This window comes from Thunnus maccoyii, chromosome 1 (assembly GCF_910596095.1).
Source record: "Thunnus maccoyii chromosome 1, fThuMac1.1, whole genome shotgun sequence".
Taxonomy (NCBI): Eukaryota; Metazoa; Chordata; class Actinopteri; order Scombriformes; family Scombridae; genus Thunnus; species Thunnus maccoyii.
This window is the reverse complement of record NC_056533.1, coordinates 15,202,811-15,229,896: the sequence shown is the minus strand read 5'-3', so window position 1 is coordinate 15,229,896 and position 27,086 is coordinate 15,202,811. Positions and strand designations below refer to the sequence as shown.

Sequence of the window (27,086 nt, the reverse complement as noted above, 5' to 3'; positions counted from 1 at the left end):
GATTCCAATTCGAGATGGGTGATGAAAGCAAAGTGAGGAATTTTCTCACCATTCGCTGTGGCTGTCAGTTCAACTAGACATTTGAATTCAGAAATACACGCTGTCTGTGCATGTAGAGTTCACATGCGGTTTTGTGCGAGGAGGAAACTGCCTTCTCTGGCCATCATCCTTGTGGTCAGTCACACAGAAATGTCATACTGACTACTGCAGCACCCTCTGCACTACAAGGATCAGTAGCAACCTCAAGCTCATATACAACACACCGACACACCCAAAAACAACGTGAATTACTGATCTGTTTAGTCATTCACTGTAATTCAGACATGACTCCATCACTGAGGAGTTGAAACACATTTGGAGGATGTGGTAGAGGAGACGGGAGTTATATCAACATACCTTTGGGCGGGGAGTTTTTCCTTCAAAACAAAGGCTGGAAATTCAGTTCACTGATTTAGTGGTACACAACAACAAACCAACAGATATTACACAGCATTTGCAGTGGAACAGTAAAAACGTTACTCATTGCACTTTGCAATTTAGTCTTGAAAACCAGAAAGGTTAATAGATTTGGGAGATAATATAACTGCAATTTCCAGCTATGTTTTCAACAGCTTTTTGGTCAAGTAAAAGTTGTAGGCATATTTTGAAAGTCAAGATTATTTATGTTCTGAAGATGAAATCACCAGTCAGTTAACAGTCTTACCCTGTCTAGTGTGAAATAAGTTCCATGTTTCATTTTTTAAAAATAATATAATATAAAAGGTTTTTTTCCATGCAACCCTCACTGTTTCCTTTTTGCATTGTGTGCCAGTGTTTTGCTCTCTTTGACTCTTTATAAAAGATTCTTTGACTTTCTTAAATGAAGTGACAGATAGACATCAGGTGATATGGTGACTTGTCTGAACCGGGCAGGTCCACAAGTTGAATGGCTTTTTCCTACGTTCACTCTGAAGCTGCATTAGTTACGCCAGCCTGGGCTTTCACTTAGCAGCCCATACTTGAGCGTAGCCTTTGGCCTAGACGCTCCAAATCAACCTGAGACAGTGGGATAGCTACACTGGAAGTGGAGGAGTGGTGGTCAGTTTATGATTTAAACAAGGCACTGCAGAGGAATTTGTTTTTGCCTTTTGAAAACATCTTTCCTTATGGCTCTTTCTCTACAAAAGTTATTCATATTGAAGTGAACTGAAGACAGTTGTGCATCTACTTGCAAACTTACTGTTAGTAGTGGTAAACTTTTTTTTTTCTTTCCAGAAATTTAGTCATTCCCTCGTATTCATTTTATTCAACAGTCTTGTCATTAGTCCTTATTGAGTTCACTAGCAGAACTTTCCTAGATGCAAGGCTTTTACTGAGCTCAGAACAGAGAATCATTATGAAGATTTAAGCTCCATCACTCTGCCTGCCTAGCATGTGCCTCTGGAGGCTCATCCTCTCACAAAACCTGCTGTAAACACAGCATATTTCAGTTTTTCCACAGCTTGTTTCAACCGAGCTGCCCCCGTACCTCAACTTCGTTCACCGCAGGGTCGCGCCTCAGAGGCAGTGAGTGAGAGAGAGATGATGCAAAAGTGAGCACTCTACTAGTAAATCCCATGACAGCAGTTCTCATCAACACAGATTCCACCACTGATTCCAGTGCACCTTTTACCAAAGCTGGAAATAAGTCTTGTTTAATAATGCTGCTGCAAACCATAGTTTAATAATTGGCCTCCGAGAAAAGGTAAATATTATGAAACCAAGCATGCATTGCACCTGCTCACTGTTTTTCTCAGGTACGTATGTTTCCAGGGCCTGATTGTGACCAATTTCAGCCTTTTCATATTAGCTGGTTTTGGAACAGCACATGACAAATCCCAAGCTACACCCACTTTCTCTCCTTCCACCCACCACACTTTTGTACTAAACATTGACACAGGGGTGTGTGCAGCAAACCTAAAGAGAGGAAAGGGTCAGTAGCCAGCTGTGGTGAGGTTGAGGCTTGGCAGTTCCTGGGGTGAAACAGCAATGAAAGGCCTTGTTCTTTTCTGTTACCCTGAATGGGCTGCCCTCCATCTGAGCTGGAGGTGTGGGCTACAAATGCAGTATGGTGGGAGTGTGTATGTGTGGAGGGGTTGGGGGGGTGGGGGAGTGTGCCATCCTGCCGTCACGGAGTCTGCCAAGTATAACATTACAACAGTAGTGGGATTGTGTGGGACTGTGTGTTTGTTCTGTCCCTCTGAGGAGGAAAGGTCCCGCTCTCCTTTCCATCTTCCCCTTGTCTATACCCAACACACAACACTTTTCCTTCATTGAAGATCTCACCTGTCTGAGTGGAAACTGGGGTGCCACCTCTCGGGGGGCTAATGTAGAAGGCAGCTGCTGCTAGGTGCCCCATGCCAACCCGGCTGGCGCGCATGAACCCTTGGTTTTGAAAAGACCGTTGACATTTTTTACTGGCAATTTTTTTCCCCCCATTTAACCACAGTGTAACTATTAAAAGGCTTTTTATATGCATGAGACCTCACAGAACGAGTTGAGGATCATGTGAATGATGCTTATTGTATACTTTTGTTATATTTAACATTTACTAGAGCACATAAGCTCAGTAGATATAAAACTACCACAGATCTGTATCATATTTTTCATCCTTCTGGTTATGTGTATTTGTTTTAATTGTATTTTAACAAATTAAAACAATGTTGGAAATCAGTGCTTGGAGTTTTTGTCTTGACAGTCTGTGAGTCCACATCATCCTCAGCATGATCATGGAACTGACTTGTAGCATATATTTATCAATATTAATTAATTGGTATGATGGTATAGTACACTGGCAGTTTGTTCTTTTCATAATCTTTTAAAGCCAATTCAGTGTCCTTGCTTTCTTTTAGTTTTCTCTTCTGTGGTAGCCACTCTAGCTGCACTCAAACTTGTTTTTTCTTGGAACGATTGACCAAGTTTCAAGGTTTTGGTAAGGATTTTGGAGGTAACAGTGTCCTGCACAGAATCCTGTTAAGGGGCAGGCGAGCAAGGGGAAAAAATTATAGGTCTATTAGTTGAAAACATCAGTGTCAAACTGGTTGGAGGCCAAAGCGCCAGATGAATCTCCATTGGCCCTGCCAGAAATATCACAACACCCTCGACCTGACATTTAGATTCCCTCCAAAAAAGGTGGCCTTCTGAAAGCAGTGGAAATGAATAGAGTATTCCTTTGTTCACACCTCTCATCTGGATCCCAAGAACGAACATCTGTTTTTATTCTGTTTTTCTATCTCTCTCTGTCATGTCTCAGCTCATTGGCTACAGTGAGAAGCCCGTCAACCTGCAGATGTTCATTGGAACAGCAGATGACCGTTATTTGAGGCCGCACGCCTTCTACCAGGTGCACCGGATCACGGGGAAAACCGTAGCCACGGCCAGCCAAGAAGTTTTGATCTCCAGCACCAAAGTTCTCGAAATTCCTCTCCTGCCCGAAAACAACATGTCAGCCAGGTAGGTGTCAGAAGCACTTCAGGTTTACATTACATAGTTATGAGCTTACCACCATGAAGAAAACCCTGTCGAATGAAAAAATAACCACATTTATGATCATACAGGGTTGTAACATCTTCCAAAGGGGATTTTATAGATTAATTTAAACCAACAGGAGTGTCGAGCACAGAAGGAAAATTTGAGGGCTTCCCATGGAGTAGAGAAAACTTTATTCGACTGTTTATGATTCTGCATCACCCGAAAGATTATATTTATATAAGGTCTGGTTTCATTTACTTTGGAATTTGTAGGAAGGGATTTGGTAGGGATTTTCACATCTACTGTTGTAATAAATCATATTCACAGGCATTTTTAATTTGTGATTCAACACTTAATTTTCCTCCCATTGCCAAAGTCCTGCTGGGCTTGTGGTTTGTTTTATCACTCCCAGGCACTTCACTACTTAAATATGTTTTAGATGATTGCCATCGTTATGGTGCTCTATGGAGCCAAATATTTTCCCTCTACCTTGCAGTATCGACTGTGCTGGCATCCTTAAACTACGGAACTCAGACATTGAGCTGCGGAAAGGAGAGACGGATATAGGAAGAAAGAACACACGGGTCCGCGTGGTGTTCCGAGTTCACATCCCTCAACCCAACGGGAAGGTGCTGTCGCTGCAGGCTGCCTCCATTCCTGTGGAGTGCTGTGAGTGTTAACTTCCTAGTCTGAGTCACACACAAACACACACACCCTAACATATTCATTCAGAAAACCACACAATCAAACACACACAGGAAAAACACACACCGACGAGTGCACACACAAAACGTTCCGCACACGTTTTTATTACCAGACTACTTGCTGATTTAGGATGTTGATTTAATCTATTGTTTGCACTTATTGAAAGTCACTTTAGATAAGAACATCTGATAAAAGTTTAAAATGTAAATGTGCACAGTTCTGTCTGTTCCCTTTTAGTCTAGCAGTTACCTAAGAAAGTACACACACTAGCAGCACATCCACGTGCCCACACAAACAACAAGAGAACAGCATGGCCATATTATATTGGATTGCTCGAAATTATAAGGTGTTCCTGTTATTTTGTCCACTTACAGTATATACATTTTACATAGTCTGCACTGAAAAATTGACTGCAGTGTGAATGAACACAGCTCAGAAAATGATCGTCCTCTTTTCTCTGCAACCCCTGCTGCGTCTCTCCCAGCCCAGCGTTCAGCTCAAGAGCTGCCCCAGGTGGAGAAATCCAGCCTGAGCAGCTGTCTGGTCAGTGGGGGAGAAGAGATGGCCATCACTGGGTCCAACTTCTTCCCAGAGTCCAAGGTCATCTTCCTGGAGAAAGGCCCTGGTAAGAGTTGTGTCTGCGCAGCAGCTTAGCCTAGAACCAGCACTCCAGAAACAGCTTGTGCCAATTACATGTGTTAAAAAATCGTATTTCATGGTTGTCAGAAAGACTTTCTCAGAGAGGCCACCATGAGTAAAACATTTTAGAGAGGGACAATCATATTCTTCAGTGGCCTAGTGAGGAAATTTGAAATTGTGTTTATAATCTGGGGTTGGTAATAGAATGTACAAATTGATTACCTAAACTCTCAATTATCTAATACAGAGAGGAAATGTGTGCCTGTATATCTAGGTGTGCATGTTTAAGTGTGTCTGAGGATGATTAATCAGCGTAATGTGGAGTGAGTTGTTTTACTTGTGTCCAGTGATAGACAGTTTGGTCAGTTCTCAGGCACAGTCATACCAGAGGAAAATGTAAATCTGGAGCCCTGTGATATACAAATATTAAAAAAGTAGGTTTGAATCTATATTTTGTGAGTAGTAGACCCAACCTAATTTCTTAGTATTTATGATAGTGAGATAATAGTTTTACTTGTATGCTCTTCTGCAAAATGTTTTTCATGAAAAGGGTCTATGGTCAGATATTGTCGGAAGTAAACAAAAATATTTAGAGAAAATGTATATTTTTCCTCTATAGTAACAAAATTGTGTGTGTGTGTATTTGTGTGCGAGCCTCAACAGATTATGTCTGTTATTAGTGTTGTCTATCAAGATGACAAGACAATACACTATATTACATGATACAGACATTACATTACAATGTTTTTATTACAATGTTAATGTAATAAAAATACTTCAGATCTAACCACTGCACTATATTATATAATATTTTATTTATATATAAATGAAAAAGCATGATTTTTTGTTTGACCCTGTTTAGTTTACTTTCTTAAACTCTGCCATTAAGAAAATGCAAACATTTCTGTTTGTATTAGTTTATACGACAATAAAAGTAAAAATGTATAAAATAGAATATTTATAGAAAATCCAATATACATAGTGACGGTAGGCAAGACTTTTTTATGTCATTGCTATCTAAAAAACATACACACACAGACACAACCTTAACCAGATGGAACAATATGGTCATTTAATAAACTAATTTAATGATGAATTACACAAAACCGATGCATACCTTATCTCTCGCCATTATGTGTAATAGTCAATCTCCACCAGTGAAGTGGCGCCCTCATTCATTGGCAAGATGCTGCTGGGAGGCTAGGTGCGGGATCACTCCTACTGGTTGCTTGTGCCACCTGTGTGCTGGGAGCTCAGGGGTCAGGACTGATATAGAATGAGTCTCTGCCAGGAGGAATGTGTTGCTCTTTTCCTGAAACCAGTTTTTGTGACTCTTTTCGACAAATGCCTAGGTGAAAGAGATCACATAGTTTCTTTTAAGTCACTCGTCTTTCTATGTATGATCTTTTTTCTCTTTTGTGCACCACTCCGTAATAAAAACACATGTAATGGCTGTTCCCTAGGATGGAAATTTTGAATAGAGAACATTCGTTGAGCCAGTCCCTGCCTGCCCGAGGTACCTTTTGTGATGTAGAGCAACGAAATCAAGTTCACACATGGCAGCAAGTTGAGTGGTGTTGTTTTTGTGAGTGAGAGCCATTCTCTTAAGATTTTCTAGAGGGAAAAAAGTGGCCTGGTGGAATGTCTTTAGCTCTTTGAGGTATACCAGGTGAAGCATGGCATAGAAAAGTACCACGGTTGAAGCAACTCACTGATGGTCGGGTCTTTATTATAACACTACAGCAAGTGGAAACATCAGCGCGGTGCATCCTGGGTACGGAGGAAAGCAGGGCCCCATGGTGCATAAAAGCAGTGGACTGTGGAAAGAGACAGAAAGAAAATGAAAAGGGAGGGGAAGATGATGTTGATTAGGTTTGTGTAAATGATCCCCCTCATCATGACTAATCTGCCTGCATTAGTGCAGAAAGCCACTGATTGGAGTAAGTATAGGGATGGAAGAAAAGGAAGAAGGAGGCAGTGACAGATATTTTTCCACCATCTTTCATAATTGAAAGACAACAGTAGATTCATGAAGAACTAGAGAGACTGGCCTATTGTTGCTAGTACACAGAGATTATGGGATGATATTATAAATGACCTCATTATATACAGAAACAGATCCTAGCTGTTGTTCATGTGAGATCATATTTTAAAACAAATACATTTTAATTTGTGTTTTGCTAGTTTTTTACACACCACACACTGTCAATTTACATATTTATTTTATTCTTATGACAAGTGGGTAATATGCTAAAAACCCAGACAGTGAAAGGACTTTACTAAAAAAAAATGCTTATTTTAATATCTGTGAAAACCTTCCTGTTTTTCTCACCTTCTCTTGTTTTTTAATGCTTTTAACCAGTGGCCTGATATACACCATTGAAGAGAGAGAGCAAAATATATATATCTGTTTATTTATTTATTTGACTTTTTGTAATAAGGTATTAGAAGTAGTATTTTAAGGATGATATAATGGAAGAGGAGAAAGAAGACAGATAACATGGAAAGGGTAGGGGCCAGAGGAATTATTGTCACAGTTTTATATATAAACTTATTCAATAATTATTTTTGTTGAAGGGAGGGTATACATACAACACATATTTATATATCCATCACTTAAAAATGAGATAAATATTTTAGAGTAACTAGACTTCATTAAACATCAAAATTTAAAACAGGTCCATAAATCTTCAACTTTGGATGAATGTTTATGTAGATTCATCCAAAATTGCTCACTCAGAAGCTTTATGTAAATGAGTGGACTTAAAAGGCTACAGCAGTGACTGCCTCGAATAGTGACTAATACAGCATGTGTACTCCACGGTTACTCTGTTATTTCCGTTGTAAAAGCCGTTGTGTTTTAAAAGCCCAGTTGCAACAAAAACAGTAATCACCCTTTTTGTTTTTGTTCGATCTTCTGGCACAACGGGTGCATGTTCTTTTTCCTTCTGACTGGGGTGCGTAGGGTGTCTGGATGATCCGAGTCATTGTCTTAGCGTGGTATGAGGTTCCTGTTGGTGCTTGTTGTCTGACAGAGCATGTGGGGCCCTTGCTCCTGCCTGTTGAATGTCAACAAGCCGCACTGCAATAATGCACTGCTGTCAGCTGCAAAGACATTCAAGGTCATTTGCTCATTGGAAATAACGACTCTCTGTCATCCCTAAGTTAAGCTCTTCCTTCACAACAGAGAGAACCTCAATAGGGTTATGACTGCCTAATGTGCCAGTGGATTACTACAACCAAGGCTTTGGTTACATTAATGGTAGGGTTAGATCACAACAGGTTAATTGGCGTCTTAAAGCTACAATAAAGGGTGGATTTTGGTAGGAAGCTGAATAGCCTAAATGTTACAGGGCTTATAGTTGAGTGCTCACTTTGTTAGAATCTACATATAGGCTCGTCCTCTCTGCAGACATGTTGCAGATGCCTGACGGTGGTATTTGGGGGAATCCTTTGGGTTTTGAGGAAGAGGCCATGCAGGTGCAGAGTATACTTGCACCATGTGAGCATCATGAAACAGACAACTGCAAATGAATTTGCATCAACTCAGAAGCTATTTGGTGATCACTTGGTTGTCAAATAAGTTTTTATTCTTCTCGATGTTGTGATAACTGTGACTTCTTCCAACCACACGGCAAGCCTGTCAGTGTTTTCACCCCAACTGCTTCCCTTCAAGCAGCTGCCCCTAAGATGTCTGGCCAAATAATTAGATCCCTCATAGGAAAACTGGAGAGGATGTTTTCTAGCCAGAAACCTGGCAGTGTGTAAAGGCATTTTAAAATAAATACAATTCCACTGCTCTCTCCATAATTTTAGCCACGCAAGACAAACAGCAGGATATTTGGACATTTGATTACTATTTAATAGCTGCTAAGATTATGGGGCTTCTGGGCCTTTAAAAATGACATCATTTTGATGTCTCTTGGTTCTCCAGAACAAATTGAAATCGTGTGCTTTCTGAAGCCTCTTGTGGTTCTTAAGCCCTGTCTGTTTGAGAAAGCACTGTTCACTGACATCATCTTTAGGAAAATAGAGGGACAGAACCACACCAGATGGAGAAAGTTACTTTGATAAATATCACACTTCACTTCAAAAGGGTTTACATTATAAAGCTGTAGTCATTAGTGATAATGTGCAGCCTGCGGGTTTATGACCACTTTTGTGTTTGTTATCAATTCAAATTATATTCATTTTGATTTTCACTCCACCAAAAAGATGTTGTTTTTAATCCGTTTTAACTGTGTATTTTGAAGTTGCATGTCTAAATGATTTAGGCTGTTGTGTATGTCCAAAAACTGGCAGGTATGTGAAGATATAAAAAAATGGTACACTGCTTCATCACAAGTTTGTTTATGTCTACAGTCATGGAGCTCTCAGTTGACTCTTCATTGAAAAGCCAGACATCACTCTATTGACTTTTGCCAGGACTGCTCTCAAAAGTTATTCCAGTCTTTTTGAAGATATTAGTCTAAATATGACTGTATGTGTTTTAATTTTGAAGTAACTAATGTAATATGGTTAATCTAATAAGAGTTTCAGATACACTTTAAATTGTTAAATTGTTTTAAATGTGTCTTTGCCTGTTTATGGCAATAGGAATACCACTGGTTTATGCATTTATCCTGTTTTTTTCTTTTTTTTCTTAACCATGTCTTGCAGATGGACGGCCACAATGGGAAGTGGAGGCAAAAATAATCCGTGAGAAAACTCAAGGAGTAAGTAGTCATTTATTTACATATCTGTTGTTCTACAACATTTTTCCTTCAACATTTGCACTTAAAAAATACATTTGTTTGTTGTAAATGTTTATGCTAGTTTTTTGCCTGTTCATGTATGCAAATGGTATTGTGTTTTATTGGTAATAAGTGTATTTAAATAATGTTAAATGTTTTTTTTGTAGTCATGTATTGTGGTGGAGGTTCCTCCCTACCACAGTAAGACTGTGGGCTCAGCTGTGCAGGTGCACTTTTATGTCTGCAATGGCAAGCGGAAAAGGAGCCAATCGCAACGCTTCACTTACCTTTCAGGTGGGATGACAAGTTCTCATTCATTTTAGAATGAATTTTAGACCAAGGAATGATTTTAGAATCAATTTCAAAACTTTTCTCGGGGAACAAAAGAGGCGATATCTGTATTTAGGTACAAAAGTATTTTTTAATTTTCCTGCGACTCCTTTTACTGACATTTAACTAAAGAGATGCTCTTTAAAGCTTTACTTTGCATTCCTTTGTGTGTATTGCTCCCTGCGGTAGTTAATCCCCCAATAGTAATGACAGCAGAGACATTGGTAACATGCTTTTTGTTTTGCACACCTCTCCACAGGGGCTTCACTAACCCCATTTCTCTCTTTCTCTCTCCAAAGAAAGCATTGCTGTGGTTTAGAGGGGGCTCTTCCACTAACAATAACATTAACACCTGCCAACTGTTCATTTTGTAAAGCCTCCTCCAGCTCCCAAGCCAACCTGTTTTTGTACTTTATGCACTGTTCTATATTTGCATGGGGTTTTATTATGCAAATCTTTTGCTATCCAGGAAACTTTTACTATGTATAAACCATCATTGTGGTTTGATATAATTATTTTAACAGCAAGGAAACTCAATGTTCATGATATTTTGATTAAGTTTCCTCTGTTTTTTATTAAAGTAAAATTGCTCCTTATTATTCGATATTGTCAATGTTTTTTTCCTCTTGAAACCAGTCATACTGAAAACACCGTTGGTGGAATATAATGACATGTGAGCATTGCTGATATGTGCAACATATCCAAACCCTGAGTTTTACCGCAACAGTGTGTATGTTTGTTTGTGTGTGTGTGTGTTTGTGTATGTGTGTGTGTATGTGTGTGCGTATAAGCGGCCTTGCCCCTCCACCCACCCGGACTTTCTGTTTGCAAGCACGCCCACTCGGCACTCAGCAGTTCCTGTTTTCCCCGTTGACAGATTAGAGCAGCCAATGAGAGCAGAGCACAGTAACCCTGCTCTGTCAGTCAAGCTGGGGTGCTGACACCACTAGTGTCACCACGGACACCGCCTGCTTTATTGTGGCCAAAAAAAAAATCTGCTCTTCCAATCAGTCGCGTTACATTTTTCATCGTAGGCTGGTCTGCAGAGGCCCTGGCCCAGTTCAAGGATAAATTCTGAGAAAATTGTGAGGAAAAAAGTGTTGGTACGTCAGTCTCGGTTAACATGTTTGCACATGGAAAGTGGAAAAAATGCCCTTTGTGCCTGCGTTGTATTCTGCAAGGGCATCAGTATTTTTTTTCACATCATTTACTAAAACCTTTCATGGGTATGCTCAATTTTGAGGCTGTATTACTGTCAGGTAGAACAATGAAAGTACCCTGACAGCAAGTATGTTAAATATACAGTACGTTACCCTTCCCTTACCCTTGATATCCCTCTGGGAGATATCCCTCAGCCAGAATAAAACCAGTTTGGCCTTTTTGTGCCCCTTGCCTCTCAAACCCAGAGGCATGATGGGGTAAGATGAGGGCACAATCAGCAAACTCGTTTGTTCTGTTGGTCTGATCTGGGCTGGGGGGCATTCGGCTCCTCTTCCCACACAGCATTTCACATGATGGCACCCAGACTGACAACATATGCTCTCCCTCTGATTCAGAGCTGGATAAAAATAAAACTCACTGTCACAAGGCAGCAGATTGGGAAATAGGTTACCGATTGGCATAGCAGTGCTGTGAGCTGTCACAGCAAAGGGAATGGCCCCATTTGCTATCAAAATGTCACTCGTTTTTTGGGAGGCTTTTTTCATCTGGAAGTAGACCCATTTCACAATCCATACATTTCAGAGACTATGCTCACCACTTTGAGATTCTTTTGGTCTAGTTTTTCAGGTTTTTGCTTAAACATATTTCAACTTTGAAACCATAGATTCAGGGGAACTTCTGGAGCTTGAGATTGTGGAAAAACTTGAAACGTCTGCCTTTTGTAAGCTGGTAGGAGTCACTGGACTAATGTACCTGGAGTAAAAATAGCACTGACACTGTTGGTTTTGCAATGCATAGACTTGACAAATGTATATATTATGTGTGCTTTTTTTGTTCTTTTTTCTTGCAGTGCATGTGATTGATAGACGTAACTGACAGTGTGGTTTTCCCTTTCATTCTGTCTTTCCTCTTTTGTCACATCTCTCTTCCTCCCCTTCTCTGTGAATACTCTCTCTCTTTAGTCATGGTAAAACAGGAGCACAGAGATGAGCTGGACCTTACTGCAGTACCCCCTATGTCCATGCCCCTGGCACATGCTGCCAGTCTGGTGCGCACTCAGCTGCCTTCTCCTGAGCAGGGCCACCCATCGGACAACCTTCTGTCCAGCTCCCCTCATGGCCTGGCCACGGGCTCCGGACCTGGCCTGCTACCCCTGCAGGCCCCCTGCCCCTCCCTGGGCTCCCCGTCTTTCCAGCACCTGCCTCACCTCCAGGGTCACAGTTTGCACCACCCTCCTGCAGACTGCCACATGACGTTCCACCCAGGCTCTGCTCCTGCTCCTCTTCCTGCTCCTTCCCGGCCCTCCTACCAGCCTATGCAGCACAGCCAGAGTCACGGTCATAGCCTGCCCTTCAACGGCCAGTCCAGCCTTCCTCCTCAGGGCTATGAGAGGATACCCTTTCAGCAGAGCCCCAGTGCAGCGTCACACCCGATGAGCATGGGGATGATGTACCCCAGCTCCCCTTGCTCCTCACCATCAGCTCCCTCCTCTTCGGCCACCAACCCCATTGCTGGATCTCCCCAGAGCCAGCAACCCCTGCTGGCCCCGTCATCCCCACACCTTCACACACTTGGAGGCTTCCACTGTTCCCCAAATCCCACCCAGGTGCCCTCTCCTGGTGGCCACCCACTTGTAGGGCAGCACTCCGCCCAGCTGCAGAGGGCCATGGGCTACCATCCGGTAAGTCAAAGGTCAGCTTCCTGCCCCACACCGTCCAGCGCCCCTCCTCCACGGATGGTCCCCTCTCCCCACTCTGGGCCATCCTCCCCTCAGCTCCACTCGCTGCCCTACCAGTCTCCCACCTCATCTTCCCCCACCTCAGGTGGCAGTCCTCTCGGGCCCCTGCAACAGCAGCATTCAGGACAACCTTCTCCCCAGGCTACAAGCCCTGTCATGGTCAGCTTGTCCCCGGCGGCAGCAGGGCCTTTGGTTCACCCTCTAAGCCCACAGGGGCCCTTCCCCTCAGACGGGGAGAGGCTGAACATCAAAGAGGAACCGGAGGATAGGGAGCCCACCTTCCGCTCCATCGGCCTGCAGGACATCACACTGGACGATGGTGAGATATTTATCAAATCATATTTATATCTGCAACTACAAATTGTTTTGGTTTTATCTTCTAAGGGTCAGTATCCACCTGATGTCTTTAACAAGCAGAAAAAACAGGGATAAATGTCATCAGCCAGTTCAGAACTACCTGCCATCTCTATTGTGATTGGTCAGTACATAAATAAAGACAGAGAAGAGCACAGTATGTCCACAGAGAGAATAGTTGATTTAAAGCTGAAGCTCATTGAGACAGTTACACAGCAAAGGCAAAGTCATCCAAAGTTGACCCTGTTGTTCATATTTGGTTGCAAACACTCTAAAGCTGTAGGAAACAATCAAAAATCTGGCCCTCAGAAAAAGACATCTATTGGAAACTTTCACTTTGTTTTCTTGAGTTTATTTATTGATGTCTGTCTCGCTATGTGTGCGTAACTACAGTCTCTTTTTTTTCCCTCTGACTCTCTTTCTCCGGTTTTCTATCAGTCCAGTTCTTCTGCTCTCATTATCACATTTTCCCTCCTCACCCTGTCCTTTTACACGAGATATTTAGAGCACACCCATCTGTGATCAATCTCATTTTCAGTCTAAAACAAGGGACCGCTGAGGGATTAAATTTACCCTAGAATATGTGACGCCCAAGATAAATTTATATCTGATGATGTAAAACAATACAGAGCACCAGTTGTATTTTCAAGAGGCTGAAACCTTGATGCCTGATTACAGTGATAGCGTTTCATCTGTCACTGCAGCACGCAGTTGTGTACTCAGGTTCATTACTGAGGGGTCTTGTGACTTAGTATTGGGTAACATAGACACAATAGGACTGATAACAATAGTATCATATGAAAGTGTCTAATTGTAAGCTGCTAAGCTTCTGTATCTCTGGCAGCAAATTGGAGATTAATTACACTTTGTATTGTTTTGGCTTCTTGGAACTGGGGAGAGCGAGAGGATTGCATCATTTTGTGCTACTTGCAAAGCGCAGTCACTGAGACTGTAGCTGGAGCACAGAGACTACAAGTTGTGTGCTGCTGCAGTAATTACATCCTGTGTGTGTGAGTGTGCGTACGTGCGTTAACAACTCTAATTAGGATGCTCAGGAGAACTTGTTGACTTAACAATTGACCGTGAAGTCAGCACATGCATTTAGCAGCTTTTTTATCTCATCTTTGAACTCTACTTCTTTACCTAAAATATGTGTCTCTAAACTGCTCTAAATCATCCACCTCCTTATCTGCCATTCAGAGCCTTGTCTGGTTTTGTTAACCCCAGTGCCATATTCAGATGTGGGTCCAAAAGGTTTGGGGTTAATAAATAGCCTGGTGAGGCTGTGTCGGGGAGGTGTGATATTGTGTGCTAGCAAGGGTCAGCCTAATTAACACACAGCCATTGTCAATAAGTCACGTGTGAAAACCAGCAATCACAGAGGCCCATAAGTGTGTAATACTTATGCATACACACACACTAACACACAATAAAACATGTAATCTCTGTGAAAAAAAAAGCCTGATGACAAAGCTTTTCTGTCCTTTTCTGTCTGTCCTTTTTTACAGGCTCATATATGCGTACTCGTGCACACATAAAAGCTGTTTACTCACAGAAAACTATATCTCAGTTTAGTCTCTCATCTCTCTCCCCTCTGTCACGCAAGCAGAGACAGACACACAGCCACTCTGGAAGTACAGTAGCTGGCTGCGCTCGCACTTTTTCAAAAAGTGTGAGAAAAGTTTGTGAGTGACACGGTTCAGCCGGGAATGTAAGCTCTCCCTTTGAGCCTGTGGCTAAAAATAGCTTTCTGTGCCAGCCCAGCTCTGTAGGCCATGTTTTGAAGTAGCAACGTGGAGCTTCACCCAGCTACGCGTTTTAAGAGGTCGCAGCGCACTCTTAAGTAGACCACATTCACCCCAGTTTGACAGACAGATCAGGATGGACACAAACGCAAAAAATATTTAGATATGGAGTAGCATACATTCACAGGAAGTCATGTAGCACAAATGATACACATGTATGTACTTACAGACGTATATTCTCACTGTTTTAAATAGTTAAATCTGTTTATACACACGTATATAATCCAGATTGATGCCTTAAAGCGATTATGCATAATTAACATTTTAAGGCAGTGTATGTGACCACTATGGCTGGCTGCATGATTAATGTGGCTAAAATAAGGAAATCAACCCTCTGATCTACAGTTAAGTAACAAACTGCCGTCATCACGTCACTCCTTTGACAGCTGTTCTTATATAGTTTTTCTCATCCTCCACTAATTTAGATCTACCATCAAGTCATGTTTTAGTAGAACATTCAATTTGCATAGGAAACTTTGCCTTTTAACATTTTCCTGACTTGTAGGAAGCTGTGTTTGATACATTCATTTTTACGATATCATGTGTTCATATGTAAAATTAACTATTGCAGTAGTATTGCAGACTTGTGTGAGAGTGGCATGAGAGGGAATATGAATGTGAGTGTGTAGAAAACTGCTCTGGTTAGCAAGCAGATGGCCCTTGTGACGCACACCAGAGCATGGTTGAAATGTGTGTTTTGTTGTGTGTGTGTGTATGTGTGTGTGTGTGTGTGTGTGTGTGTGTGTGTGTGAGAGAGAGAGAGAGAGAGAGAGAGGGAGATGGTGTATTTGTGTGTATCTGTTTGATGTTGTGGAGGTGTGAGTGTGTGTGTGTGTGTGTGTGTGTGTGTGTGTGTGTGTGTGCGCGCAACGCAGGAGACACAGGAGGTGAGAAGACAGACTGACAGACAGATGGATCGACACGTTCAGGGTCCAATCCCACAGCAGGGTCACTCAGCTGAGACATTCAATCTGAAATGTACTTGGCATCTGAGATTGAAGTGAAGTGTACACTGGACAATCTCATGTTTTTTTTCCACACGGTACACAATATATTCTCATTAAACAGTCAAAATATAATTGGAATTAATCCAAAAATAAAAGTGTTACAGAATATGTCATAAAATATTTAATGGCTGCTTTGATATAACAGCCTGCAGACATTGAGGATTTATTTTTATTAGGTTTTGCTATGAAAAAAAGAAAAAAAGAAGATGTCAGCAGAGGCAATGAACTGGAAAAGCAAAGACTGAACTTTTCAACATAGCAGCATAGGACATAACTCAGTGTCACTAAAATGTGCAGCTTTGTATATTTCTACTGCTTTGATGTCTGAATCAGAACAGAACAAAGTTAAGTTGGGTGCCGCCATCATGACATATTATTATTAAAGACAGGTTTTTCATGGTCACTGTTTGGCTCGGTGTAAAGATCATGGTGTGTCAGCGCTTCAACAAAAAACGAGTTGTAGTCGTATAGGCTGTGAGACTGTTAATGTCTCACGTTTATCCTCGGTGTGACTGTCGACCAGATTTGCCAAACCCCTGCTACACTTCTTTGTTCGGCTACTCCATAAACACAGTAGTGGCTCGACAATCACAGCAGTCACGGTGACACAGTCTGAATCGCTTTTGCTTGCCGAGTCATGCATTTAACGAATTAATCAGCACGTGACGATCCCTATGTTTACAGAGCACGGATGTGAAGGGATAGCACGTGTGTGTTTGTCTGTGTGTGCGTGTAAGCAGTTAGTGTCGGTAGAGCGCGCAGCGTGTGTTCACAACAAAACCTGGTCTTTTGTTCGCCCTGCCCTGCCCAAATGCGCAGCTGCCTCACACTGCAAGCACAGCTTTGAGGGTTAATAATAGGCAGAGGACTGCTGCCTGCGCTCGAGACAGTGACACATTAATGACACGAATGTACACACAGGGAGCGACACACAGTAGCCTATAGATGTAATCAAATGTACAAGACACTGTCCGTGCAGTGAAAACATCTTTTAGATATATGTTTTTATCGTTCTGTTGTTCTATCTTTACGAGGATACGCACCGTTTGGAAACAGACGCTGAAGCTTCCAGCAGCTGTTACTAAAACAGTTGTGGTATCACATATTGCACAGCACAATAGTTCCTCACATACTGTAGACATTTGAATCTCTCAAAGTCAAAGTTTTATTTAACAGACTACACCATTGTTACTCAAAGACTTGCACACATGCACACTGCATTTTCTTAATTTAAAGATCCGTTAGGCAACATTTTCAATATTAGAACAAGTCACCATTTGTTATTAAAGAGTCTTGTTGGTACTGCTAACTCCACTGAGAATCAACAGCGTCAGCCCAGTCTGTTCAGGTTTTAAGTCTCCTACAGCTCATGGGAAGCTGTTCTTTGCCCACAATCTGACTGTATGACTGTATGAGAGACGTAAATGAGTAAAATAAGTACAATCCAAAAAGTAGCAGTCCAAAAAAGACTTGGATATTTTTCTCTGTAATTGGCCGATCAGACCAGGGAGAAAGCGCCAGTGCATATTGAATTTACCTTTGACAGGTGGCGAGAAATACGACTCCGTTTGTATCCCAAATGAAATTATACATGAAATTAGACTTGGAAACAACCTTTCTTTGGCTTCCTTTATCAATTATCTTGACACACTTTTCTCTTTTTTCTTTGAAAGGCCTGAAAAAGTCATTAGAACTTTGTAATGTTTTTGTAATATAAAGGAACAAAGGCCTCATTAATTGTCACTTCTCAGCCACAATCACATAGATCAACAACCATCATTCAACAACAGTGTAAATGAGAAAGCCTTTGAATTAAGTTGCCAGTGGTGTTGCATCAAACAAATGGATTTTTCATAATTGTTAACTTCTGTCATTTTTACCTGAAATGTGTGCATAACCACAGAGAACTCTAAACATATCTGGTTGATTTAATTGTGATTATTTGTATTAAGCCACTAGAAATAAATCATCCGTTTTTTGTTTGTGTTCTCATGTGTGAGTGTGTTTTAGTCTTTAGAGGCTTCATGTTGCCATTAACCAACCATAACAGAGTAGTAACACACAACTCCTGATTGGACGACATGAAAAAACAACAGTGGAAAGAAAATACGTTTCAATCAAATGCTGCTGCTCGTTAAAAACAATGGCAAACGTTTGCTGGTCTTTTCCCCTGAAACAAATGGAAACGGATTTTCTGTGTCATCTTTCCATACAGTTAAGGTCTAAGAGGGTGTAATGCAGAGGTCTTGGCAGAGGTTGAAGCCTGGTGTGTGGACATGGTGCCAGTGCTGCCTTTTTTCTTTAGACAGAAGGAAGGAAAAGCCTCGAAATCCCTCCGTGGGGACGACAGCAACATACTGAGTTTTAGTTCATGTTTGTGAACATACACAGAACACATAGACACAGAACATTTACCTAGATTTTATTTGTTGCGTTGTTGGCTGCTGTCATCGCTCTTCCTCAGTGTCGGCGTTGATTTGTGTTCGTCAGCCAAACATCGAACGCCGGTGTTTGACTGGAAAATGAACTCTAATCACCACATTGCTCATGGCGCACAAGTGAGGGCTTGACAGAGTGTGGTGAAGTAGCTTTCACTCCCACCAGTAAATGTTGAGCCGCTGAAATATGTACATGCACCTGTGGGTGTATACAGTTTTTGGTGAGTCACTTTAAAATGTTGCTGTTAAGTTGCCTCAGCGTCCTGTTCATTCTTCAAAATATAAGTGGTGAGGATGTTTTTGTTTTTTGTTTGAATAACTCTACTTTTTTTGAAAGTTCTTAATTATTCTTTCTCATTTTTTAAGCAGAAATGCCAAACAATCCACTTCACAAGTGTGAAGATTTACTGTTTTCAATTCAAATTCAAATTCAAAACACTTTATTTGTCCCTGAGTGACAATTTGCAGAGGCATGTAGAGAAGGACAGGTAACAAGAAACACATTTTAACAATGTTTCCACTATTTTTTGACATTTATAGACCAAACCATTGAAATTATTTTAAAGGAAAGTAATTGATAGATTGATCAATAAAGAAAATTGTCATTAGTTGCCTCTTCTTATGAGAAAGAAAACTCTTTGCTGAGATTCGACATTCTGTCTATCATACTTTCTGCCAGTCCTACAGTACAGTCATTACTGTTAACTATTGTGGTGGGTTTTGTTGATGTCCCCCAGAGACCATTTAGGCTCCAGTGGTTTCCTTCATGAGGCCTGGTCCTGTGGTCATCTGCTGAATGGAGCCGCTACTCTGTGGCCCCGGATCAAATGAGTCTTGTGAATCACTTACCGTCAGATCAAATGGGAAATCCACCGATGATTCACAGAGATGAGTGACTTTGAGAAACTGACTTTTTAACGAGCTTCTCCGGTGCACTCTGCGCCCTCACCCACACTCACACACGCTCACTCACTCACTGCTCAAGTGAAATTAAAATAAAACAGAAAAGAGCACAGAGCAGCAGCAGCAGCAGCAGCAGCAGCAGCAGTGATAAGATAGTGGAGCAGAGGGAGCTTTACTGAGCAGAAATGCAAGATTTCAATACAAGTTCCATCAATTGACCGTCTCTTTCTTATGTGTGAGATCACTCTGTGGATTTTTACTTTACATTTTTCTCTCAAAGCCGGGACTTTGTAAAGACGTGCGCATGTCATTACAGGGCCCTGCAAGTGGAAACTGTGTGCTTTGATATTCCCTTTTGCAGGCAAACCAAGTCTTGCCTCTTTCTGTTCCCTTTGCACAAATGTTTTCCATTGTGGCATGTTGTCTTCATTTGCTGGACCGAAGATTCAGTCAATCTTTGAGTTATTTGCTTAAGCTGCTCTGCCAGAGAAGTGTTTTTTGTGCCTGGGTCAGGGAACTTTTTTGAATGTGTCACAGAGGGTTATGATAATTACCCATTTTCCATTTCGACGGTAGACATGTTTATCGTACTGAATGTCCATCTGCCCGCTTCAGTTCTGTTTTGCATTATGAAAATCTCTTCAATATAGCTCCTTTGACATGCACTTTAAAAACGGAGACACGAGATTACCCAATCCCAGTGGTCTCCTGCTAGATGTAAAACTCGTCGGGGAAAGTTTAGGGAAATTAAAGAATCTCCTGACTCCATTTTTATTCAACACAAGTTAAATTTGATAATAGTTTTGTCTCTAGTGTAACAATTTCTTTTGAAAAGCTACAAAAACTGTGACTATGTTACATTTTCTTGCCACATTTTGATATTTTTTAAGGGTTATATCTTTCTCTTTATATCTGACTCTTAAGTGAGATAAATCTGAACCTGATTTGATGATTCTTTTTGATGCCTACTGCCAGTCAACAGCGGTGCTTAATTCAACAAATGACTGTAACTAGTCTCGTTCACAGCGTTTTAAATCTTCCCCTTGTTCCCCTGCACAGAGAGGGAAAGGTTCCTCTGGCACACAGAAAGTACATTACCATACGACAATGTCTCATGCTTCCTCTGAAAGTGAAGAAGCATGGTCCTCAAAATGAGAATTAACAAGTATGATGAATGAAATGTTCAGAAAAACATTTAAGACAGCAGCACTGACAGATGACTGCAGGTTGCTCCAAAAACAATATTTTAAATCATGCAGAATAGTTGATGGATATGAAGAGAAAAGTTGATATTTCTACTCAAAGTTGAACTGATTTGATTGTGCAGATAGAAATGGTTTCAGATGAAAGTGAACTTAACAACTCAGTTGTGCGTATTCTTTTAATTAACTTTCTTTTTTAAGTTCCCTTTTCAAAAAGTGTTAAATACAGGAAGCATTAAAAGCCATCAGCACACAGGAGAAGGAGCCATCAGATGTACTACTACGTGAGAGTAGTAGTAGTAGTAGTAACAGTCGGCTGACTGTAGATGTATATTTTGACTAGGGAGCCCCCCTCCCAGTCATCTGCAGAGGATCTCCCTCCGGCTGAGCCATTTAGAGCCACTTTTACTACAGCAGGCTGCACTGAATCATCTTTCTGCTGCACTGTCATGAACTATACCAGTAAATCTGAGAAAACACTATCAGCAAATGAAACTCGTCAGAGGCCGTACTCGACTCAAACCTCTCTTTCACTTCTGGAATTATTGATGTGTGGAGCTCCGTTTTAAATTGATTGTATCTGAAGCATAAATTATCTGTTGAACACTGATAAGAGAAAACAAACCTCCTGTCATGTAAAATATTTGTAACGACTCCTTTTTTGTCCACTGATTGATCAAAACTTTGGTTTTAAGTTTTTCTCTTCAAGTTTATCTGGTAAATATGCAGTTTATAGTCAGCACATTGCAACATGTCTCATGAAAATCAGAAGGAAAACAAAGAATAACTCCTCTGATGGAACAGCTGAAAATGCGATGGAAAAACATATGAGCGTGTGTATTTGTTACTTTGGGTTTTAAGGCCGTTCTGAGACTTCAAATGGCCCCAAATCAAATCGCTCAAATTTACTTGAAGTGCAGCTGTAATATCAAGAGTGAAGCCTAAAAAAAAAAAAAAAGTTTCTGTCAGATTGGGAAACCTCTTCTGGCACCTTTTTAAATGAGAAAAGTGAATCATATTGAGAAGAATCAGTCTAATGTTGCACTCAATAAAGTCATGTCTCTCAGGTTGTTTTATGCGAATTGCCCTCAGTACTTCTCCTGACTTATTCATCAGTTGATAGGTTAATGTTTGCCTCTGCAACAATCTAATCAGTACAGCGGAAAGTAATATGTTTCTGCAGACGCCCACTTAATGTCGGTCTGTCGCACTTCGCACTATGTTGCTCATATTCCTGTGGTGTTAGAGCAGATTCACTCCCATCATTCAACAAAGCTACACAGTTTACCACACAACATTTTAGCTGTGCGGGAGGCCGGTGAACTACTATGTAGTGCTTGACTTAGAGCACATGACATTTTGAGTGAAATGTAAAACATTTCTTAGCTATATCGTTGTGGAGTCTGGTATATACTTCTCTATTTCTGTTATATCAGTATAGTTAGTTGCTTTTCTAGTCCAGTGGTCCTTTAACAGCTGTAACATACTGTTTATTTTGAGCACTGTTGCACCAGTTGTCTTTTGAAAGGTCATGCCCTTTAAAGGAAACCTGTAGTCCTCCATCACAGTTTTATTTCACTTATGGAACTGATGTGACAATTGATAAACTGGCCCAACAGTTGTAAATTATAACTCGATGTTTGAAATATGTATACACACAAAGGCAATGTTTGCTTTGATAGTCACAGTGTAGTCTCAGAAGTGTGTGGTGGTGCTGTGAGTGTATGCATGTGTTTGTGTGTGTATGTGTGTGTGTGTGTGTGTGTGTGTGAACATGGTTGACATGGGAAAGGAAGAGCCTCCCACGCTAACAGGATGATGTGAGTGATGGTGGCCAGACACAAAAGCAAGCAGCAGAAAACACAAATAAAACAACAGAATGTACACCGAGGCTTAAAATTAAAAGTGTGACAAAGACTGTAAACGAAATGAGGGTAAAATGAGCAGTTAACACACAGGAAGAAAAACAGAGCACACTGTAGCATGAAGAGGAGGTGACGACGTTGTGAAGCAGATTCAAAGGCAACACCGCGAATATGAAGATTATATTTGAGTGAAATCGTGGAAAGCTGTGCTACTTTGGTTTTATTTTACAGAGTTCATTTGACTCTGTTTGCGTCATCACATTTAAATATTTAATAATCATTTAAATAAATGTTTTGTAATTTGTCATGAAGCAGGTCTCGGTTTCTTTTGTTCATCATTGAGTCACCCCCTGCCACCTTTTTTAAAAAAAAAGTCGAGTTACAGTAACACATTTGTTTATCATAGCCTGGGGGAATGTATGATTTTACAGTACAGTTGCACAAATTACAGAAAAAGGTTGAGAGTTGAAGAGCTACATTTTGACTGTCGTGCACAGACACGTCTTGCTCGTAAATTACCCGACGTTAAACTGGGCTAGAGGTCTCTGCTGCACCCAAACCAGTCTGCCCAGCCTGATCGCTGCACTCCGTCTTTCTGACCCGTCATCATCACCTTTAAAAGACATACAGAAAGCATGTGAAGAAGTCACAGGACAAACGCTGTTGCTACTGTGGAAAAACCCCTCTATTCACATCACATTTTCCATGAATTCCAAACAAACAAAAAAAATCTTCTCTCAGGGTTTCTCTCTCTCTGTCTCTGTCCTTGTGTCGTCTTCACCTTGTCAAAGTATTTGATTTACTCCATGGCTGCAGTTTTTACTAGCTGCCTGCTGTGTTTCTTGTGGTCCCAGTGTGAATAGTGAATGGAGGCAGCAGATGTAAAACAATCACGCACGCTGGCTGAAAACAGAAAGCAGTGCAGAAAAAGAGCTATCTGTTATTTATTTAAAATCAGCCTCTAACAGACTTGCCGGAGTAATTAACCTTGCTGTGCCTGAACGCCTCTCCAGGCCTGACAACATGTTTTTAACAATAGATTGGTTTTACACGGCTCTTTTGCCGTGCTTACAAACCTCGCTAACAGGCCTGAGGAAATGTACTCAGCAACCATTAAAGCTCTAATGAAGTAACGGACAGACCGCTGGTTGGCCGGCCGTGCAGGACTGTTAGTAGGAGTCACTGCGATGTGGTAGAATTTCTTGGATTCAAACAAAGGTCACAGCTGGCACAGTGAGTGAATGGAATAGTTTCTCTCATTTGTTCTGTCAGGAGTGATTATGTGTCATGTCAGAACCTGACTTTGTGACCTTTGGGTTCACCAGTCTGTTCGAGTTTTTCCACCTTGAGCTTTTGTCAGTTTGAGTTTGATCTTTTAGTTATATGAGAAACTTAAGTTTGGAACAAGACTGCCCTCTGCTGGTTAGAAACATGTACCTCCACCCAGCATCTCTATACAAAATGTGCCGCCACAAAGCAAAGATGCAAGAATTCTATTATCAATAAATACTAATAAGTGTTTTTCTGTTTGCTTTTGTCCTCACAGTGAACGAGATCATCGGCAGAGACATGTCCCAGTCCCCCAGCGCTCATGCTCCTCCGCCGGCACACAACCAGTCGTAGCTCAGCCCTCGCTCACGCCAGCCGTCCCCTCCAGCCCTGCACCCCCACGGCTCCGTCATGGACCCTGCTCTAGGTCCTGGTCCTCTGTGCAATGCGACAAGAGGGCAGGAAGAGACAAGACTGTGGTCTGAAGACAGAATATAGATTCTGTAAAAACCATGTGGACCTCCTAGACCCACACAACCTGACAAGACGACGCCCGCATTTGTCTCTTCCCAAAGTCAAACATCTTATGTAGAGACATAGATTCAGATTTCACAACTTCACACAGATTAAACTGAAAAGCGAGCAGGGAGAATACAGCCATGTTGAGTTACACCATGAGTGAAATGATCCGAGGAGCCAATACAGAAATGTGCTTTCTCAGAGCTGTCTGTTAGTTCTCAGGCCTGTGCTCAGATATTAAGATGCGACCCACAACCCTTATAGGTGACCCTTAAAAAGCACCCCTGTCTTCCTGACCAATCAGCTCTCTGTGAGTATAGAGCGCTCATGCTTCGAATAACTTTTTTTTTGTAGCGGAGACAATACAACAGAGTGTGTTGTCCTCCCCCTTCTCACCAGCATTTGTGAATGAAGACATCTTGAGACATGTAAGAATGAGAGACTCAGGAGCACACAGTGCTCTCACAGGTAGCCAGAGCTGTTCAGAAAGGTTGTTTCACTACTCTAAGGTCATTTTCTAAACACCAGGTTTACCAAATTCAAATCAAACCATCCTGGATGATCAGAATAGAAATTTTCAGTCAAATCTTTTAGAAACGTTTAGAGTGAACTCTCCTGTCATGCTAACACAGTGAAAACATCATCTCCCTGTTTTTTCGCTCATGGCTCAGTGATGAAGTCACTGTCCACTCCTTGTTTTTTTTCCCCCTTTAAATTTAAAAACCATTCAGGTCTGGAGTGCAGCGGCGTGGCAGGGAGGAGACGCTCCTCTGGCGCCGGTCTGGGATCTGCAACCTGCAACATTCCACAACTTTTAGTAACCTTGCAGCCGTGTAGATATCTGTACATGAACTCCCTCTCTTCTCTCCTCCTTTCTCCTCTGTTTCATCTGTTCGTGCTCCCTCTCTTGTGTTTCTTTATCTTCTTCAAGTTGAACAAATGCCTTATTAACATTTAGCAGCTTTCAAATGGTAGCAAAAGCTTTTTTGTTGTTGTTGTTTTTGCACAGCTGGGTTTGAGTTTGACTTTTTTTTTTTTTTTTAGGAAACAGATGTGTAATTTGGGTCACGTGGACGTGATTTCATGAATCCCCATGGTTTAGACATGAGTGGGATGAGCGGGATTCAGGACTGAGGCAGCCCTCCTGATCATTTTTATTCAAAGATATGTGAAGATGCCCCGTTATTTCCATGTTACAGAAAAGTGTTTTTATTGATCCACAGAGACAGACAACACTCTGCCTCTTAAATTTTTATGCAATAACCCCCCAAATCCCCCAGGGGCCCTCGTGTGCCTTCTATTTCCTGAGAGCCACCAGCCTAGGCGACGTACAATGGGAAATAATCTGACAAATATTTTAAAGTATTTTATATATTTAAGCTGCACTTATGTATTGCCCCAACCTCCCAAACATCAGGATGTAACGAGATCTTCCCCATCCCCCGTTTGCAACAATCAATGTTCGCTATTCACAATCAAAGACGAAGACGTGTTCATTTATTTGTCCTATTCTGACAGATATGCAGTGCCTGTATGGCAGCAATAACAGGGTCTCGAGGAAAGTTGGCCTGGTGTAAGTGTGTTTCAGGCGTGGTCGTGTCATTCTGGTCGGAAGGTTTCCATTGGCTTGTTTGCCTTATGCTCCTGCATGTGAGAGTTGAAGGAGTGTTGCTTATGACGGTTTTAGGTCAGTTTCCAGGTGAAAATGATTCTGCTATGCATTAAAGTTCTGCCTAATGCCTTTAAAATGAGAAAAAAAAGACAAAAAAGACCTCGATGCCTATAGAAGTAGACTGTAGACTTGTTGTAGATGCTTGATTGATTTGTGTTAGCATCCGGGATTTGTCCATCAGCCAATCTGCCTTGTCAAGGACGCAGTGCAAGCATCTTAATAGGTTCAGTGTATGTGTGTGTGCGTGTGTGTGTGTTTGTGTGTGTGTGTGTGTGTGTGTGGATGGATGGATGGTGTTTGTACCAAATATTCTGTACAGAAGACGGGAATTTTGAGAGTCCTATTTTCAACAACAGAAGCACACATGTATTTAGGCTATGCAAACTGTAACAGCAGCAAATGTGAGATATGACATTTAAATATGACAAAATGAGATTATAAATGTAATATTGCTTATGAACTTCACAGAGCGGAAAGAAAAAAAAAACATTCAGATAGTGAGAGTATCATGTCACTATGTAAACTATTAGGATGCCTTAACTCTTGTTTGAAAACCAGTTTGTCAGTGTGTCTGTATGCTGTTCTGGGTTGATGATTTTCTTTTTTGTCCATGACTAAGACATAAGTCAGTAACTATTATTGTTTTTGTTTGTTTTTTGGGGGAGGGAGGGGGGCGCAGCGTGGACATTGAGGGTCGGGTGCGAGAAAGGAGATGGCTTTTTGAATATAAAGCTGGTTCTGCAGCTTGAAAGACTTGAGTCAACAACAAAAAAAAAAAAAACGAAACCAGCATTCACAGTAAACTCTGGCTGCCGTCTTCTTCAGTCACAACCAAAGACCGAACAATATGTTCCCATTTTACATTATGGTAAAGCAACAGAGACTGTACAACTCTATTTTTGATACTTTGAAATGGATGTCATTCCTAAAGAGGTTGGGGACATGTATGAGTGTTGAATATATATATATATATATATATACATACATATATATACATATATATATGTATGTATATATATACATAATATGAAATGTTTTGTAAAATAAAAGGGAAATACAGGTTTAGCTGATGTTTACCGAGCCTTGTATTGTCATTTCTTGTATATTTTGTATGTTAAAATTTTTTGTAATTTTTAAGACTGCAGTGCTTTTTGAAATTATTCAAAGGGAATACCTTGCATCATACCGTAGGCTCTAAAGTAGTGTATATCAATAAAACAGAAAACTCAACCATGTCTGTGTCACTTTTTTCCATGT

At 41.1% G+C, this 27,086-nt stretch overlaps 1 protein-coding gene across 1 annotated transcript in view; it reads left to right on the top strand.

Moving 5' to 3' along the window:
- The window catches only part of nfatc3a (nuclear factor of activated T cells 3a), a 64,706-nt gene extending 38,041 nt beyond the window's left edge, over nt 1–26,665 (top strand). The window contains exons 4-10 of the mRNA XM_042407302.1: nt 3,272–3,471; nt 3,986–4,158; nt 4,679–4,819; nt 9,493–9,548; nt 9,734–9,860; nt 12,020–13,114; nt 23,916–26,665. Of these exons, the coding sequence (XP_042263236.1) occupies nt 3,272–3,471; nt 3,986–4,158; nt 4,679–4,819; nt 9,493–9,548; nt 9,734–9,860; nt 12,020–13,114; nt 23,916–23,992 (1,869 nt within the window). The 3' untranslated portion in view covers nt 23,993–26,665. The remainder of the gene's footprint in view (nt 1–3,271; nt 3,472–3,985; nt 4,159–4,678; nt 4,820–9,492; nt 9,549–9,733; nt 9,861–12,019; nt 13,115–23,915) is intronic.
- Nucleotides 26,666–27,086: the final 421 nt, after the last annotated feature.